Source organism: Pezoporus occidentalis, unplaced genomic scaffold (genome assembly GCF_034315485.1).
Source record: "Pezoporus occidentalis ecotype Australia unplaced genomic scaffold, CSIRO_AGI_Poc_V1 ctg515, whole genome shotgun sequence".
Taxonomy (NCBI): domain Eukaryota; kingdom Metazoa; phylum Chordata; class Aves; order Psittaciformes; family Psittacidae; genus Pezoporus; species Pezoporus occidentalis.
The window spans coordinates 4828-21405 of record NW_026915853.1 but is presented as its reverse complement, the minus strand read 5'-3'; the positions used below and the strand labels follow the sequence as shown (position 1 = coordinate 21405).

The window sequence follows — 16578 nt, the reverse complement described above, 5'->3', positions numbered from 1 at the left end:
TTTTATAAGGCCTTATAGTCACATCTCTTCCTTTCTGAGAGAGGCTGAAGCTCTGAAAGTATGCTCAAAGATGAACATTTTAAATGAAGTACACTTGCTATATTGACACTTTACAGGAATACTCATGTTATTATTTTTAAATAAAGGCTGAAAGTGAGACTGCTCATTTTTACCTCTTTCACAGAGTCCAAATTACACTGCTCATCCTGCCTGAGGCAGTGTGCACATTACAAAAAGCAATGAAGTCCTTGTAATCATTTACAGCAAGACAGGATGCTCACTAAGACTGACAGAAAACGTTAACCACATGAAGCATTGTGGGCTATCTGTCTCTCAGAAGCCATGTGCAGGATTCTGCTGCTGTTTTCTACAGACACAAAGCAACCTGTGTAAGACAGATATTTCAGAAATTCCCCATGTGAAGTTACAGGCTCAGGAAATCCACATCACTATTGTGCTCTTAAGCAAGTGTGCACATCGTGCAAACAACTTCATTATAGTACTGTAAAATGGGAGCTCTGATATGGGCTACACACTGAGCACTGCAGGCACTGACACAAAGACTCAGTAGAGCTTTTTGATGATTGAAGAGTATTTGTCCACTCATGTCTCATATCGACAGTGTTCTGCACAGAAGCTAATCCCATCCTTAGCAACTTTTTATGACTCTACAACAGTCTTTATTCCAAAGCACTTCAGGGCAGTCTCTTGTGACAAAAGAATAACAGTTGACCCGTTCTTAGTTCAGTCACTTCATCCTCTGCTTCTCTGTGGCAAGCAGCATTATGTCTATACAGCTCAGAAAGGGCTGCCTCCCACAGACCACTCCCACTGCCCTGTGATCTTGCTCTTGCACCATTAGACATAGTAATAAGAAAGTGCCAGGCAAAGAACGTTGAGTAAAAATACTATCTTCAGAGGAAATTAATGATTAAAGTGCATGAAAATACTTAAAGCCACAGGCTGAACCACAGTCTTCAATTAAATGCACTTTAATACTGACAATGTCTTTAATTTTTCCAGGTGCCAGAGGAAGAACTGCTCCTTTGAGGGTGGAAGCAAGTTTGCAATCCAGAAAACCTCCTAAGGATTCCTGGTTTGTCCCTCTAGAGGCATCATCTCAGTTGCTGACATCTGGGGCTGCAATAGTGACTGCTCCTCTGAACCACCTGGTCTCAGCTGTTTCTGTGGCGTCCGTTTCCATGATCTTGTCTCTATAGCAGGAGACATAAAAACAGCAGCCCTTTGTCAGCAGGAGGCTGACAAAGGGATCCAGTTTTTAGAAGGGTGCAGGTTTAGGGAAATCCCAACATACATGAGATAGTATTTTAAGTGTTGCAACATCCCCAGTCCTAGAAAGCTGGCATCTAGGCAGAACCTATGCTGGAAGAATAGGAGGCTGTATTTCAATCCAGTGGAGCTTCTGACCAAGCTCTCTGCCACGCTGAAGAAAGTTTCTAGAGAGTAACAGCTCATCATGTCCCACACAGAGCTGCTTCCCAGGCTTAACAAAGGACAGAAACTTAATTATCTTTGGCAGAATTTGCCAAAGTTGCCAGTAGTAATGCCCTGATCTGTGCTCTAAAAGCCCTATAGTTTTTAACATTTGCACTAGGAATGGGCCTAAATTTTACCTTTCTTAGAGAAAGCATCATCTATTTAGGCTACTGAGTGAAAGGCAAGAACAACCCTCGCTTTTCTCAGCAGCATTTCGTGCCCATTTCTATCAGAGGTAAGGAGGAATGGCATCTCCTTCATCCTCATTATTTGTTCCCAAACTCTGACTAGGTGCATACCTACTCTAATTCTTTATTTTCTCAGCTCACAAGTGATGATGCTGCTGCTACTGAGGGATGCTGTGTGGAAGCAATTTCATGAGCAAGCCTGAAGTTTGTGTTACCAAAGACTTAATAACATGCCATGCCATGCTCAGCACAGGAAGCTAAAAAGATACGGAAGATCTTTCTTCATTATTTATTTTACCTTCTGGGTTTATTTCTGAATCATTGGTGTTGCCAGGGTCTTCCTTAAGAACTCCCACATCCTTTGCCCAATCAGTCCATTTAATTTCCTCTACTCTGGAGAGACAAAATACAACAGAAACTTATACATGGAACACAGCATTTCAACCCAGATCTCATTGTCCCACAGCATTCGAACCCAGCTCATCCTGGCAACACAATCCTAATGGTTTAGCTGTAACAACAATGCCCTACAGAGCTTTTCTTTGAGTAAAAGTCTTCTGTAGTCTAAGTCCACGAGGTCAGTATGTTCTCCCCGTGCACACTGTGTGCTGGTTTGTTTGGTTTAAAATACTCCAGTTCCTCACATGGAACATGCTTAATACAAAGGATGCTCCAAGGTTCCACTTTCTATACATGCTCTGTAACACACTGAAGTTACTGAAGTGCTGCCTGCAATTCTTTTCACTGGGTGGAGAAAGTTCATCTGCTCTCCTAGCCCCTCTATGTGAGGAAGAGTGCTGCCCTCTCCTGTTGCACTCCAATTGCATGTTCCTGAGTGAAGGGGCAACCAGCCTGCATCCCTCTCACCACACCCTGCTCTACAGCTATACTCACAGCAACAAAGAAAGCATCATTGCAACACTCTGCCACCAGAAATGTTTGCACGGGTGTGGGTTAAACAAGACATCTTTGGGTGACAGCATAGGTTGGTGGTTCAACTGGCTCTCGAACTTCCACCAACCAAATTGTGTGTACCCAGGAACATGTGGTTGAGGCACTCTGTTGAATCACTGCTGAAATTCCCTGTGGTGGTTCAGGGTTATTCATGGCTTATGAATCATGAGAACCTGTTACAAGGCTCTAATGGTCATCTGTCTTACCTGAAGCACCACCTTTCATCTTTCTTATTGAGGCCCACTGACATGAAGCAGCCAGATCTCCTTTTCCCACCTTGGCGCCACAGCCAGGCCTTCTCTATCTCTAGAATAGCAATAGCCCTCTGAAAGAAGAGGTTCATGTCAGAGAGAAAACAGATCATACAGAGCCCAACCCCACTTTTCGATTTAATCTTTCCCAATCAGCAATTAGTTTGACTCAGAAAATCACTTTGGAACCCAATCCCAAAGTGTCCTTAGATTAATAGTGCCAGTCACTCTCTCAAGTTTTTTATGCATGTGGATCTGGCCTGGCTGGTAGCCAACCAAAAAGCAAGAGTTTTAAATACATCTGAAAATGACAGGATTTAGTTCATAGCTGAGGCTTAGGACAAAGACAGGCACAGTCACCTCTGATGTTATGAGACTCAAGTAGGAGTCTAGGCCATGACATAACTGCTAAGCAGCACCATGCCTCACCTGCAGCTTCCAGACGCTTTTGCTGTAACTAGAAATATCTGTGACAGTCTCACTCATGAGAGCAATCAGCATGTTGAGCAGAAGAACGTAAGTGATGATCACAAAAAGAAGCAGCAGGAGCATGACAAAGTATCTGAATCTGGCATGTTCCTGAAAATCCAGGTCTCCCATCCCAATGGTGATCTTGAAGAGCTCCAGGGAGACACTAAGCAGCCCACCATACATAGCATGGTTCCCAGTGCTCTCCAAATGAGCAAGAGATTTGTTCTGAGAGACCGAAGGAGCATCCCCCATCAGTGTAACCAGAGCTAGGAGAAAAACAGGATTAGAAACCTCTTTATAAAAGTGTATTTATTGCAGCCCAGACTACATAACACTGAGCAAGTCCTCACCTGCAGCAAAGCCAAAGAGGAAGATCATATAAACCAAGAGGAAACGCAGCAGATCTCTCAGAATAGTCTGAAACACAAATCAGGAGGAAGCACCATTCTTTATCTCACATGAAATCCCATGGATGATCTCCTGCTCTCACACATCATAAACCAACCCCCAGTAACAATATGTTTAAGAAACTACTAATACGTATTACTTCCTCAAGTAAGTAACATCATTGGTAGCTTAATCTGACTGTACTACATGAACTTATTTGTTGTTTCTAAGAACCTATTCACACAAACATAACAAATATGTCAGTTCCCCAGTATGGCTGCTTCTGAATTGTTTTAACACACACATCTTTTTCCATCCCCATGGTGTTTCACACAAGTGGTGATCAGAATTCTTCCCTGGTACCGCATTTCACCTCTGCTTTGTCTTGTCTTTCTAGTCCTCTTCTCCTCTATGGACCTGGAAACATTTCTCAGCCCAGCCCATTCCAAGCAACTTGCACTAGTTTTGACTGCTAGTTTTGAGTTGTCTTATGGCAAACAGGGAAATGTCAGCTGCTGCCACTTCCTAAATTCAAAGATAGCAAATTAACAGTTTGCTGAAAATGTACTTCCTTGAAGACATTGATCTAATCTCCTTGTGCAACATCTTTACTTCCACAGTCAGTATATTAATCCCATTTATGATTTTCATGGTCCTGAGAGAAAAAGTGATTGCAGGACTTCTATTAGTTGCTCACACCCAAAAGCTTTTCATACAAAGCTTTTTACTGAGTACTGACCTTCTGGATCATGACACTGTAGATGCCAGTGCGCTGAAAGCCCCGAGTGTAATACAGCATGTTCACCCATCCCAGAAGCAGGGAGAACACCATCACTGCCACATAGTTTTCTGAACTTGCACCATAAAGGACTGCTGAGAGCAGCAATGAGAAGGCCTGGATGAAGCTGGAGAGAAATAGAATGAGTGACACAGTGACTTACTTCAACAAAAAGGCCCATTTGCAGATCTGTTTTGAAAGGAAAAGCAAACACATTTTACAAGGCTACATGGAACATATAAAGTGGCAGTTAATCAGACACATAGTTTATATAAGCAAATCCTGTTATAACCCAACCCACAAGCTGCTGCAGTTTTGTTATGAACTGGTTAATCTCGCAGTATGGAAACTCTGAACTGCTTAATGTAACTCATATAACTGATATTAAGTGGAAAAAAATATAACGCTTATGAACACATGCACACATACATGCACACACATGCATCTACACACATTTCTCCTCAGAAAACTGAGGAGTTTTTTTCCTTTCAGTCAACTCTGAGCCACAGTGACAGTATGATAGAGAACTTCAGCTCTTTGTCTAAGAAGTGTATGTTCTTATTTGTGGAATAATTGAGGGTCTGACCTTCACTGTGTTCCACTACAAATCTAAGGACAGAGCATACCCAGCAAAGTCCATTACAACAAAAGGTTATGACAAGATGCTGCAAGTAGAAGCAAGCAGGGAAGGGCTCACCATCTCTCTAGAAATGTTAAGGCAACTTAGCTGCACACAGCAGAGCACCAATTTCACCCATGCTTTCACTGTGCAAAAAACCTCAAGAGACATACATCAAGATCTCAATGCAGCTGTCAGAACACATAGTCTTCAGGGACTGGCGTCTCCTCCGCAAGTACAGACTCTAGCAGAGAAAAATCAATGGTAGCCATTCATCAAAAAACAGGGCATGCTAGAGACTGATTCCTGCCCAGCATAGCCTATTGCTCAGGGGCAAGGTTTGTTCCACAAGCTCCTCTTCATGCTTTCATTTTCAAAATCCCAAATTTCACCTATTCATCCTTCCAAGATGAAAGGCCTTCTTTATAAAGCGTATGGATAAACAAGGGCTGAATCATGGCTCAGCCCAATGTCTTTATTAATAGACTGCACTAAATGCCAAGGATGAATTTTAGTACTATAAATCACAGAAGTCTCTCATAATTATTTGCTATTGTGAACTTATTCTTCTCTTGCCCAGAAACCTGGCTTGTGCCACCCCTGTCACTACTAGATTGCACTGACACTGTGTCTTGGAGCAGGATTCCCTCCTGCCATCCACTCATGCACACCCTCATATCAGGAGAACTGAGTCTGTTGCCTTCATGTCAGCGACAGTTTCTTTTTTTTCCTTTCTTACAATGGAACTAAACACAAGACCCCCATACCTGAGCAAAGATTAGATAAATGCCTCCTAGCAAGATAATGATGAGTCCAGAGACCCACAGGAAGCCTCCAGCCGTGAATTCCACTGGAAAGGAAGGCTGCAGGATAAAAACAAAACAAAAACCCACTGAAGAAGGCAGAGGTAGTGATGATAACCACCCAGCACCTTTTAAACTCATCCAACCAGGCCTTTCTAGATAAAAGAAGATTGGACCTACCTTTACCCGTAGGGGTTGGTAGTACGCAATGGCTGTGAAGATGATCATGAATGACAAGTATGAGACAAAACTGAAGTAGAATCTCTTGGAAGCAAATGTTTCCCATTTTTGCTGAAGCAGTTTGTTCAGTGGCTCCAAAACCACCATCTTGTACCGATTCTATGGAAAAATAAACAAAAATGTACTCATGTGTCAACAGGAATGCAAATTCACCAGAGGATTGTCTTTTTCTGGTTTAGAGGTCAGTGGCTCCAACTAGGGAATTGCTAAGGGTTTATTCAGTCAAGCCTTTCAGTACGAAAGAAATCAACCACCCCGTAAGAAGTTACTTTTGCTCGGCTTTATCAAGGTATTTGGACACATCCAGGCTTACGACAACCAAAGGCTCAAGAATTTCTCTCATATTATAGATGACCAGAGGTATACCAGGCAGACTATAAATAATAAAATGTGCCAATACTTGCAGCATGTATGTCTTTTCCAGAAAAACGACCATGTAAAACACCACATTAACTTGAAATGATTTGCATAATACAACAGCAACACTATAGAAAGGCAGAAAAGATTTTGCTGCCTTTCAGTCAAAGGACTCACCGGTGTGTCACTGCTGTATGCCAGAATCTCTAGCACAGAGTTCTCCTCGAAGCTGTCTATAGAGGACAAGTCATAGAGACACACATGGATAGGCCCGTAGGTCCATTCAGTGAACTTGCGTGACAAGTGCCTGTACACTGGGTCTTTGATCTCTCTTTGGATAATGTGTTTGAAGATCTATAGAGAAACCAGATGCATATATATGTATGCAATGAAGGTGTAGAATGACACAAGAATACCCGAATCACCTTCAAAATACATGACACCTGGCTTTCTGCAGCATATGCTTTGATATACCCAAAACCAGATTATCAAGCTAAAAGCAGGCATTCATCTAACTACCCCTTGTATCAACTCCTCCAGAAGTAGAACCAATTTCAGTCCAGACCAGCTGTCTCCACTGGGACAGAGAGCAGCAGCAGCCAGCTCAGACTCTGTAGGACATTAAGTGCAGTAGCCAGGAGGAAGCCTCCTTTATTGTCTCCTGTGGCACTGCCACTGTCATCAGCATACTACAGGTTGGGTGCAAGATGCTCCTACATCAAACCCTAAGCTGAGGAAGTATACTACAGTTTTCCTTGTTTCTCAGCCACCCCAGGGTTCCCCTCTGTCTTTACCTCCACTTTGCCTGTCTTGGCAGCAAGCTGCAGAGGATTTAATCCATCATAATTCACAATCTCCTCCAGCTTCGACATTGGGTCAATCTTCACACCTGCCTTCAAGATCTCAACGTACGTTGTGCTCACAAACTTGGTGTTCTCCTCAGTGTCATCTGCAATCATCACCAGGGCATGGAGGACTGTGTTGCCCTGCGTGTCCTGCTCCTGGAGCCTGGCTTTCTGGTGGGGATTGTTTAGAAGATATGCCACAACCTCAGGCTGGTTGGTACAAGCAGCCAAGGACAGGGGAAGTTCACCTGAAGAGATGAAGACAGTATTTGAATGGGAAGCAGAAACAGGTGAAAAAGAATTAAAGAAAAATAAAAGCAATTCCAGGAAAATATATATAGTCTGTAGATTTACCACTGGAACACAGAACAAGTTCTTCCTCAGTGTCTCTAGATTCAGAAAGGGTTTTGCAGTAAATTACTCCTTATTTCTGGGGGCAGCTGAAGCACTTTCCCAGACCCCTAATTTGGTTAAACTAACCAAGAGCTGGTTTCTGTCTGAGGCTCCTCAGATGGGATTAAAACACACAAAACCAAAGATGATGCCAAATGCTCATTGGACACCTCAGTCTGTGAAAGGATCCTGCCATTCAAGTCAAGACCTTGAATACGGGACAGTGGAGATGCCAACCCATGCATAGAGGGGCAAAGCCAAGTGAGAATTAGTGACATTGCATACAGTAAGGCAATATAAAAAGCAAAGGGACATGTTCCACAGTGACTCACCAAAATAAAAGTAAACTCCTTCTTTCTTTTTCTTGAAGAATTCACCGTGGGCTCTGGCATGGACATCAGCTCCATTCTCTACTAGAAGCTTCACTAAATCTAGGCTCCTTTTCTCTATGGCAATATGGAGTGCTGTCTGACCTAAAGAAACAGGCAAAACTCACCAGTCAGTGCCACTATAAGAGGGAACAGGCAAAGGAATCTTCAGCAAAGCACTATTTCAACAATCACTGTGCTCTGCACAGCAATCCTACAGCCTCAGTGCTGGGCAGGGGGTGGGTGCCAATTGATGACTTTCAACAGCATTCATTGGAAAAGAACATTGCAAACACTGAGTCAGAAGACAACCCTCAAGACTGTCATAAATTCAGCACAAGACCAGACAACTGCCCCTGCCTGGCACTAAAATCCCAAGCAGCCATGAAAAGATAAAGACAATCATACATGTACATAACTACGCTGCATGTCTGCTATTACAAGAATAGCCCAAACAGCAAAACTCATACTTTAATAGTGATATACTATTTCTTTTTTCCCTTTAGACACGCTTTTTAAACTTTCCCAAGCATATCCTCTCATATTCTCGGGTTATTAAGCATGCATCATTCATTTTATAGACCAAAAAAGAAGTTACAGAAGTGTGTAATTCAAAGCTGAAGAAGATGCAGTACCAGAATCAGAAATATAAGGTGAGTGGGCTGTTAGTGTAACTGCACCAGAATTCTGGAACTGCAGTGCTGCATAAGCTCCAGTTCTTTTTCCTTGTATCTGCACCCCTTACCCAGGTAACGAAAAAGGTGCTCTGATACGGCACGAGAACAGAACCCTTACCTCTGTAGTAACAGTCAGAGCATGCCACATTGACAAGTGGCCTGGGATTGTGTGTATTTTGATCTATTTCCAGCAAACGTGGGATTGTGTCATTCTTTCCATTTTTTAAGTTCAACAGGGCTTTCATTAAGCAGGTCTTCCCAGTATTTGCATCTAGTAGAAAAAGAGAACTGAATGGGTTGTGCACGTGCGTTACACACATCTCTATTACTTGATTCAGAACTTAACTCTCACTGTAGGACCAAATAATTATTCTAAAGGCCTTTCTTAGTATTTTTAGTCTGGAGTAGAGGCAAAAGCCTTAAGATATATATAGTTAATGGTATTCTCCATCCTCAAGTGAGCGTTAGGAAAATAGAAGTATGGACAGAGGGCTGAAGAAAGCAAAGAACCACGAGCAGGTTCCCCTGCCTTCCCCCTTGCATTGAGAAGCACTGCCTCTGCTAACCCTAGTTATGGAGTACTAAGCAGGACTCTACCTGTGTATTCAGAATCGGTGAGAAATTTGGAGGTCCTCCTTAAGTACTCAAGTAAACCATCCAGTGCCTCGGGGCTGCCCCCTGAGACGGCGCTGAAGAGCCTGCCTCTGTCAAAGCGATTTGGGTCCTTTTGGCTATGGAAGAAATGCAGTGTTAGGAAGTTTTGGAGAGCACAAGACAAGAGTGTGCAGTAAGGTCTAGAGAGATGGTGTAAGAAAGGAGAGAAGCAGAAAAGCTTGTCAGAAAAAACAACTATTTTATTTTTAAGTCAAGGGAAAAATAGAGACAGTTCTTTCCCAGAATTCTCTTAAGTGGCTGCTCCTTCCATCAGCTGGAGCTTTTCCCAGATCCAGTCTGATGTGCAACCCTGGAATACACCCAGAGCATAAAGACAGAGATGCCCAAGATAGCTGCAGGACCAGAGTCAGTCCCATAATACAGTGCAAAACACTCTGTGAACTGGTTTACAGCCCTCTGTAGCAAGTATAGGGCTCCATGCTAAGATGCTCTTACACCCAACTCGGCTTATTTAGTGTTAGTTCAGATTTACACAAAATACACAACATACACCCTACCTCCCAAGCACAGAAGGAAAGGGCTAATATGTCCCCTTTCTTCTTTTAACTACCTCCCACCAGATGCCTGTAATACTTCTACACTGCCACTTTTAGTTTAGACTTTGTGAAGCCTATAGGCCCCCAGCAGCAGGGATCAGTACAGATAAGGAAGGACTGCACCCTTGTCAAATACCCAACAGTTACTCACTTGCTACCAAGTCCTGGCCGATAGTTCAGATTAACCTTGATTTTAGGAGGAAAGTTACTGCTTTCCTCCTGATACGGTGTTTCCAAGGGTCGTTGCTCTCTCTTTCCAGGTCCTGATCTTTCTTCCTTTTTACTAGGTGCACGTTTATCTTCGGGGGTACTGTCATCTGTTTCTAGCAATCCCATCAGCCTGTTCCTCTGACCTGGGCCTGGCTGCCCACTTGTGAAGTTATCCATTTCTAAGAGAGATGGTCTTTCAGATCACCAAAGATGTTCTGCGCTAGGAGACTAAACCTGCAAGGGAGAGGGAGAATTGACATCATTTGTTCACAAACCTATAATGTGTTTAACGCAGCACAGAGAGGAAAGCACGCTTCCAGGTACAGCATTCCGACAGTTGACTATGGGACCCTTGAGAGAGAGACTCAGTAAAACTGTGCACAGTGGGAGCATTTGAATAAATACGAGGCCTTAGATAGGGTACCGCTGGAAAAGAAGTGCACAAGCAGTTCATGAAATACAAGCAACTGGTCTGCAGAACATCTGAACCCCCTTTGTGAGATGACCTCACCTGTTGGCAGCAGCACAGGTTCCTTACTTAAAAGGCAAAGAAAGTGGATCTTCAGGAGACTATAGTCATTGTTCTTGTCTCAGTGCAGCCAACAGAGGCTAGTCACCAAGTGGCCAAAAAGATAAGATTAACTGTAGGCCTCCTTTGCAAGTGAGTGGGAAGTTTGTTCCTGTTCTTTGTTAGTAAGCATTACGCTGTTTCTACATGGAAAACATACAAGCAAATTACGTTCCCCTCAGGCATTCTTATTTTTCATCCTTGGGCAAAAGGAGTGGGATCTTCCCAGTGTTTGGATCTGCTGCCTATCCATTTGAGCACAGGGCTTGAACTTGAGCCCCACACCAGAGGCGGATGCACAGCCCAGCTGCCAGGGGAACACTCAAGACCCTTAGAGCCTGCACAGAGCACAGGTTTCCCAACAATAAAGCTGGATCTGGATCTGCTCCACAGAGAGCATCAGTATTCATCAGAGCATCCAGCCAGCCCACTTTATTAAGTATGTCCTGTACTCCTTTTTTACTCTTTTGAGACATCTCTTCATATGCATCTGGATACATCTCAGATCCACACCCAATGCAAGCTATCTGTCGTCAGCATACGACTCCAGTTTCACACAGTTTGTGAGGCAGCAAGGTAATCCACGATTACGAACCTGAAGCAAAGCTTTATTTAATAATTCCATCTTATTCACATGTACTCCCTCCAAATGGTTAACAGGTTTTCCCTGAAGCAAAATCGCCTTTGCTGGGACTACAGCCAGACTCCATAGCCTGTACCGTCAAAGAGGTAAATTGACATACATAAGAAAGCATAGGCATTACGCCTTTGATTAGGATATGAAGAAACATAGTTCTAGGCAGCAAACGGCCACAAAACATCTCCACGCAGCTCACAGCAGGAAATCCAAGGGCTGATTTCAAGACAAACCATTATGATAATTCAGCCATTCAGTTTAGTCTGCGCTCTAATGACAAACATTCCTCTGGACACACAGGCATACACCCTATAGCACCCTTTCAGACTTGTTTCCTCCCCCAAAACACTTACTGGCATATTTGCTGATCCTTTACAGAGCTATTTGTACTTCCATAATAGTTTGCTTCTGCTTTTCTGTCTTCCTTTCCCCAAAATCATTTCTCAGCTGCAGTTTCCATCTCTCCACAGCACTGGAGAGAGTTGTACAGACAGACCGTCTGGTTTAAAAGAGAGAGCAAACGGTCCTATAAAAAAAGGACCCTATAATATATATATCCACTTTGTCCATTCCTAGAAAACAGAGACCACTCTCTGTTTGCCAGCTCAACTTTCACTTCTCTACTCAAGAGCCGAGTTGTTTCTTTCCGTGACTCTGACAAGCCATTTTGAGTAGCGCAGCACAGAAAAGCCCTGCTGTCAAAAGAGGAAGAGCACAGCACTTACCCCAAGTTGCTGCAAGCTCCACCCAAGAACTGATCTGACAAGGAGTCCCAATGGATTCTTCAGAGGGTAAATAATCTGTCGGTATAAACCAAGCCAAATACCAACAAGTGTTAATTAGTGTGAAAGCAGACCCCAAGTTATTTACATCCATGGGTGAGAGTCCTCCTCCTCTGCAGAGATGACCACACTCATAATAGCAGCCTGTTAACAGTGCAGCGTTGAACTTCTAGATGGTGGTGGTCCATGAGAGAATCCAAGCTGTCTGTGAGAGGGAATAACCACGGATTATTGTTATTTACTCAACTGTATAGCTTTCTGCCAAGCGAAGGGCTTGCACAGGAAATGACTAGATAGATTTCTCAGTAAAAGAGAGAGCCAATGAGTGCAGTGCTCTTATATGGGAAAGCTGGCTGGCTATTGCAAATTCATAATGCTTAACCCATGCCTGCACGTATAGAGGCAGCATCTCAGGGCTTTCAACAATAGCCCACTCAGATCAGAAGGGAGGCAGCTGGTTTGATCCTGACAGTGCTAGAGCCCATGGTTTCATTGTGAGGTGTCACAAGGCTCCTTCAGTTAGCCCCAGGACAAGCAAGTAAGCAGCGAAACATCTGAGGTCAACTGCTCTGTGGGAAGCCAGTTCTCCTTGCACAACTTCACACAGCCCAGCTACGAGGTAGTGCAAATGGTATGAGAGAATGAACTAGCCAGAACGTTACCGTACAAAGTACAGTGTCAGCTACCCATCACAGGCACAGGAAACTGCACAAAGCAGACTTAGTTTCCAGACACTTAGGCCACTGGTTACTTCATTTGCCCTTAGTGCTTATTGCCTTATGCAAAAGGAAATGAGCACTCCAAAAGAGCGAACATCTTGGTGAAGCTACTTCTAGGAGCACTGACTGGTCACTCCTATAACTGCCTGTCGCTGAGACCATGTACACACACCAGTACCACTTCACTTACCACTCACAAGACAGGACCCTGGGAAACAGAGGACATCAACCCACACCAAGTGTCTTAGTTTTTTCTCTTCCATTCCTAACACAACTGAGACCTCAGCATCAGTGCAGGATGACATTCAGCACCCACAGTCTCAACAGCCTTCCCCAGCACAGTGTTGCCGCAGAGTGGTTCTCATCTGTACTCTGTAGAGGACTGATGGTTTACAAAGGCATTTAATGGGATCTAGGGGTCATCTAGAGAACCTTATTAACTGCCAAAATAGTAAAGAGCTCTTCTAATCAATAGCTTGATAGTGGGGGCAGATTCCATAAGAAATCTCAAAACTTTAATTACCATTGGTCAAAAAACATTGAGAAGGGGTGTCACATCATGACACGCTGAACTCTGGCTGTTGCTTTCTTCTTCCAAACCTACCATGAGCCGAAAGAGAGCCTAAAGCAGTCCTTGTCTGACGGGGCTGCAGGATGATGTGACACTTCCTGCAATGTGGTCCTTACCCATAGAAACATTCCCAGATGGCTTCTACTTTGAGTCAGATACAGGCTGTGAGAAGACCTTCCTATAAATACACCCATTAAATGGCAGGGTGCCTTTTCCTCTTTCATGGTTTTGCACGAGATCACAAGCTTATTTCTGAGATTCCTGTGTTTTAAAATTAAGCTGATCCAGGACCAATGCAGAGCTACTTACTCTTTCCAGGTTTAATGACGTATTAGGACCCACAGAATAACCTACAAAGAACAAACATAGGCAGATAAATGCAAGGTCAGATCTCATCTCTCCTATCTCTCATTCCAGCTTTGCATTGATTTAGTTCAGTTTGGTTTAGCTGCGTTACACTTAATTTACTGTGATATCAACAGACATAGATTCAGACCCAGGAGTTTAGCTCAGACTTAAGAGTTTAAATCCTCTTGGACTTTCCCCCCAGCTTTCATGGGAGACAGCCCACTATTCCAGCCAAGAAATGAAATCAGCCCACAAAAGTTCATCATAACAGAGTTCTTTCTGCGCATCTGGTTTTAATAGCTTACACAGAGGAAGGAGAATGTGCAGATTGCTGGGAAAGGAATCACTGCCAGCTGAGGGGTCACCACAGCAAAACAAAACCATGGAGCTGCTGGGGAACACAGAAACACTGGTATGTGCACACACATGCGCACATGCTTCTGCAGAGTACGCTAGGGTAAAACACTTGTGCTCCCATTTCAGAGCGAGGCAGGGAAAAAGGACAAGATCTGCCCAAACATGCACTTGCCAGTGACAGCGTTCTGAGGTCTGTCATGGGATGACGACACTGCTGCACACCAGCCAGCTGAGCTGGTTGGAATGCTTAACAAGCATCTTGCCACCAAAACTTCAAGTCCTGAAAGCTGCTGGGACTCAGGAGGAAGCCATCCAAAGCAGCATGCAGGGAGAATAAAAGCAGCAAATTCATTTCACCTATCTGCCAACCTGAAGTTTGGAAAGCGCCATGTGATCCTCTTGCCTTTTGAGGCTTTAATTTGGGGGAACAAGAAGGAATCCTGCACTTGCTCAGTACTTATTTTACTGATGCAAATGCGTCTGATGGCACTAAGTTTCTCCTGACAAGGAGACACGTCGAAACCTTAAACCTGGGAACAGAGAAGTCAAACTCTTAACTACTAAGTGAAACTTTAAGTCAAATCAGTAAATTCCATTTCATACTACTATAAAATATATTCATGATAAAATTATAGATGATATAAGATGAAACAGAGTAATTCATGGCAGGAAAAGTGATGACCAGAACCTGCTTAAGCAGAACTCAAAAGGAAGCATGAGGAAGATGGTGCTGTGAAAAGCTGGAACAAGCATATTTCCTGTAATATGTATTCTCTGCTCACCTAAGCGCCCATTTTTACCAAATACTAAAAATCATCTTATGATTAATATCCTTTTTGGATGCTGTAAATAGAAGAACAAAGTCACTTACATGTGCCTGTAATTTAGTTACAGCATTCATCTGTAGCCACTCTGAGGAGCAGCAGCTCAAACTTACCTTTACAGGAGAAAGGTAAGCACGCTGTAGTATCAGCACACAAGGGTGGACCAAATTCTCTCCAAACCAACAGGTAGGGCAGTGCTTCACTCAAACCTCACGAAAGGCACATGGTTAATTAAAAAAGAAGAGTTTGTTTTAAAGTTGTACGTTCACACCTTGGAAAATACAGTCTTTTTTCATGCAACCCCATTCTGAAGGCATGAATTTTAGCAGCTCTCTTTGTTATAGCTACACAGATGGAAATGTGTATTTCTAGAGACACCAGCCAGTGCCCAATCAAATCCAAATATTCTTACATATAATTCCTTGTCAGAACCTGTCTGATGTCCCTGGGGACTGAATTCATTTACATGACAGTATTTCTGTAAATGCTAGTCTTACATCGTAATATTTAAAGGTTCCTATCTATATATACTTCTCAGACCTTGAAGGAAACATCCACTTCTGTTATTCCTTACATGGAGATAGCTTTCTACTTGATGTATCCCTTTCTGTAGGATTATAGCCCGAAGGAATGCTCCCCTGACAATCAAATAGCAAAATAGGAAACCCAAGGGTAGTTACAAAACGCTTTTGTGGAGAAACAGTGACATCCAGTGGCCACCAAGGAAACCTGAATTCCTGCTGTTTATGAAAACACCCTCAGTACGAAATTCTCCAGAAATAGCGGGGCTGCAATCACATATTTGTGAGAATTACAGCCATTCACTTCTGTATCAAACGAGTTAACAGAAACTCGTCTAATTGAAAACCTCAAGTTCCAAATGAAACTGGTTTGGATGATGCAGCAGCATTCCGTAAATATAAAATCGTGCAGCCAAGGATCTTTGGACATAGCTGCTACACAATGCCTTTGGAACTGCAGACGAGACTGCAAACATACTGAGGTATTCCCAACGTTTATCTGCCTTAATCCCCACTTCTCCTACAGGATTACTTTTCAGGACAGTTGCTAACACAGCAAAACACTAAACATAACCAAATACCACTGTCACGGGGTTATCTCAGTTGTCTTCTTTGAAGTATGTTTTTAAAAGCACAGAAGACAAACCCCTTGAAATCTCCGGATTTTTTTTGTTCAAGAGAGAACAGACTAGAAATTAGCTGAAGCTGTCAGAAAAAAAAACCCAAAGGCCAGTCACGAAGTTCACCTTGCAGCAGGATTACATGTTATTAGAACCTGCTGTTGGTGTGGGAGCAGGATTATTCCATTTAAATAGCATACAGATTCTGGCTAAAGCCTATCAAGTTCTTTAGTTATGAATAGTTGGCTCTAAGCAGATCGAACTGAGGTACCACAGTTGTATCTTAACAACATCAGTCATTTACATTGCCTGATACCTCTTCCTGTGTCTTTTGCTCCTATCTTCTTCAGTGCAAACAATGCATGTTATGCACATTCATATT

At 43.1% G+C, this 16578-nt stretch overlaps 1 protein-coding gene across 8 annotated transcripts; it reads right to left on the bottom strand.

Moving 5' to 3' along the window:
• Positions 1-641: 641 nt before the first annotated feature.
• TRPV2 (transient receptor potential cation channel subfamily V member 2) lies at positions 642-14575 on the bottom strand. Of its 8 annotated transcripts, none has more exons than XM_062637308.1 (17): positions 12180-14575; positions 11413-11926; positions 10191-10483; positions 9426-9559; positions 8947-9099; positions 8116-8256; positions 7340-7638; positions 6723-6899; positions 6129-6287; positions 5913-6008; positions 5319-5389; positions 4488-4653; positions 3712-3778; positions 3320-3627; positions 2846-2964; positions 1984-2078; positions 642-1214 (listed from the first exon to the last, which is right to left on the bottom strand). In XM_062637308.1, exons 3-17 carry the CDS (start codon positions 10424-10426, stop codon positions 1084-1086), a joined length of 2352 nt encoding a protein of 783 aa, XP_062493292.1. In that variant the 5' UTR covers positions 10427-10483; positions 11413-11926; positions 12180-14575; the 3' UTR covers positions 642-1083. The 8 variants fall into 8 exon arrangements, with proteins under 8 accessions (XP_062493292.1, XP_062493290.1, XP_062493296.1 ...); XM_062637306.1 differs by having other exon boundaries at positions 11413-11530; XM_062637312.1 differs by having other exon boundaries at positions 11413-11530; positions 12325-14575.
• Positions 14576-16578: the final 2003 nt, after the last annotated feature.

Coding starts and splice junctions, on each gene's coding strand:
- TRPV2 (XM_062637308.1), bottom strand. CDS start 10,426: ATGGATAACTTCACAAGTGGGCAGCCAGGCCCAGGTCAGAGGAACAGG. Junction 7,639..8,115: donor AGGAGTTTACTTTTATTTTG/GTGAGTCACTGT, acceptor TCATCTCTTCAG/GTGAACTTCCCCTGTCCTTG. Junction 6,900..7,339: donor CCAAGACAGGCAAAGTGGAG/GTAAAGACAGAG, acceptor GTTTCTCTATAG/ATCTTCAAACACATTATCCA.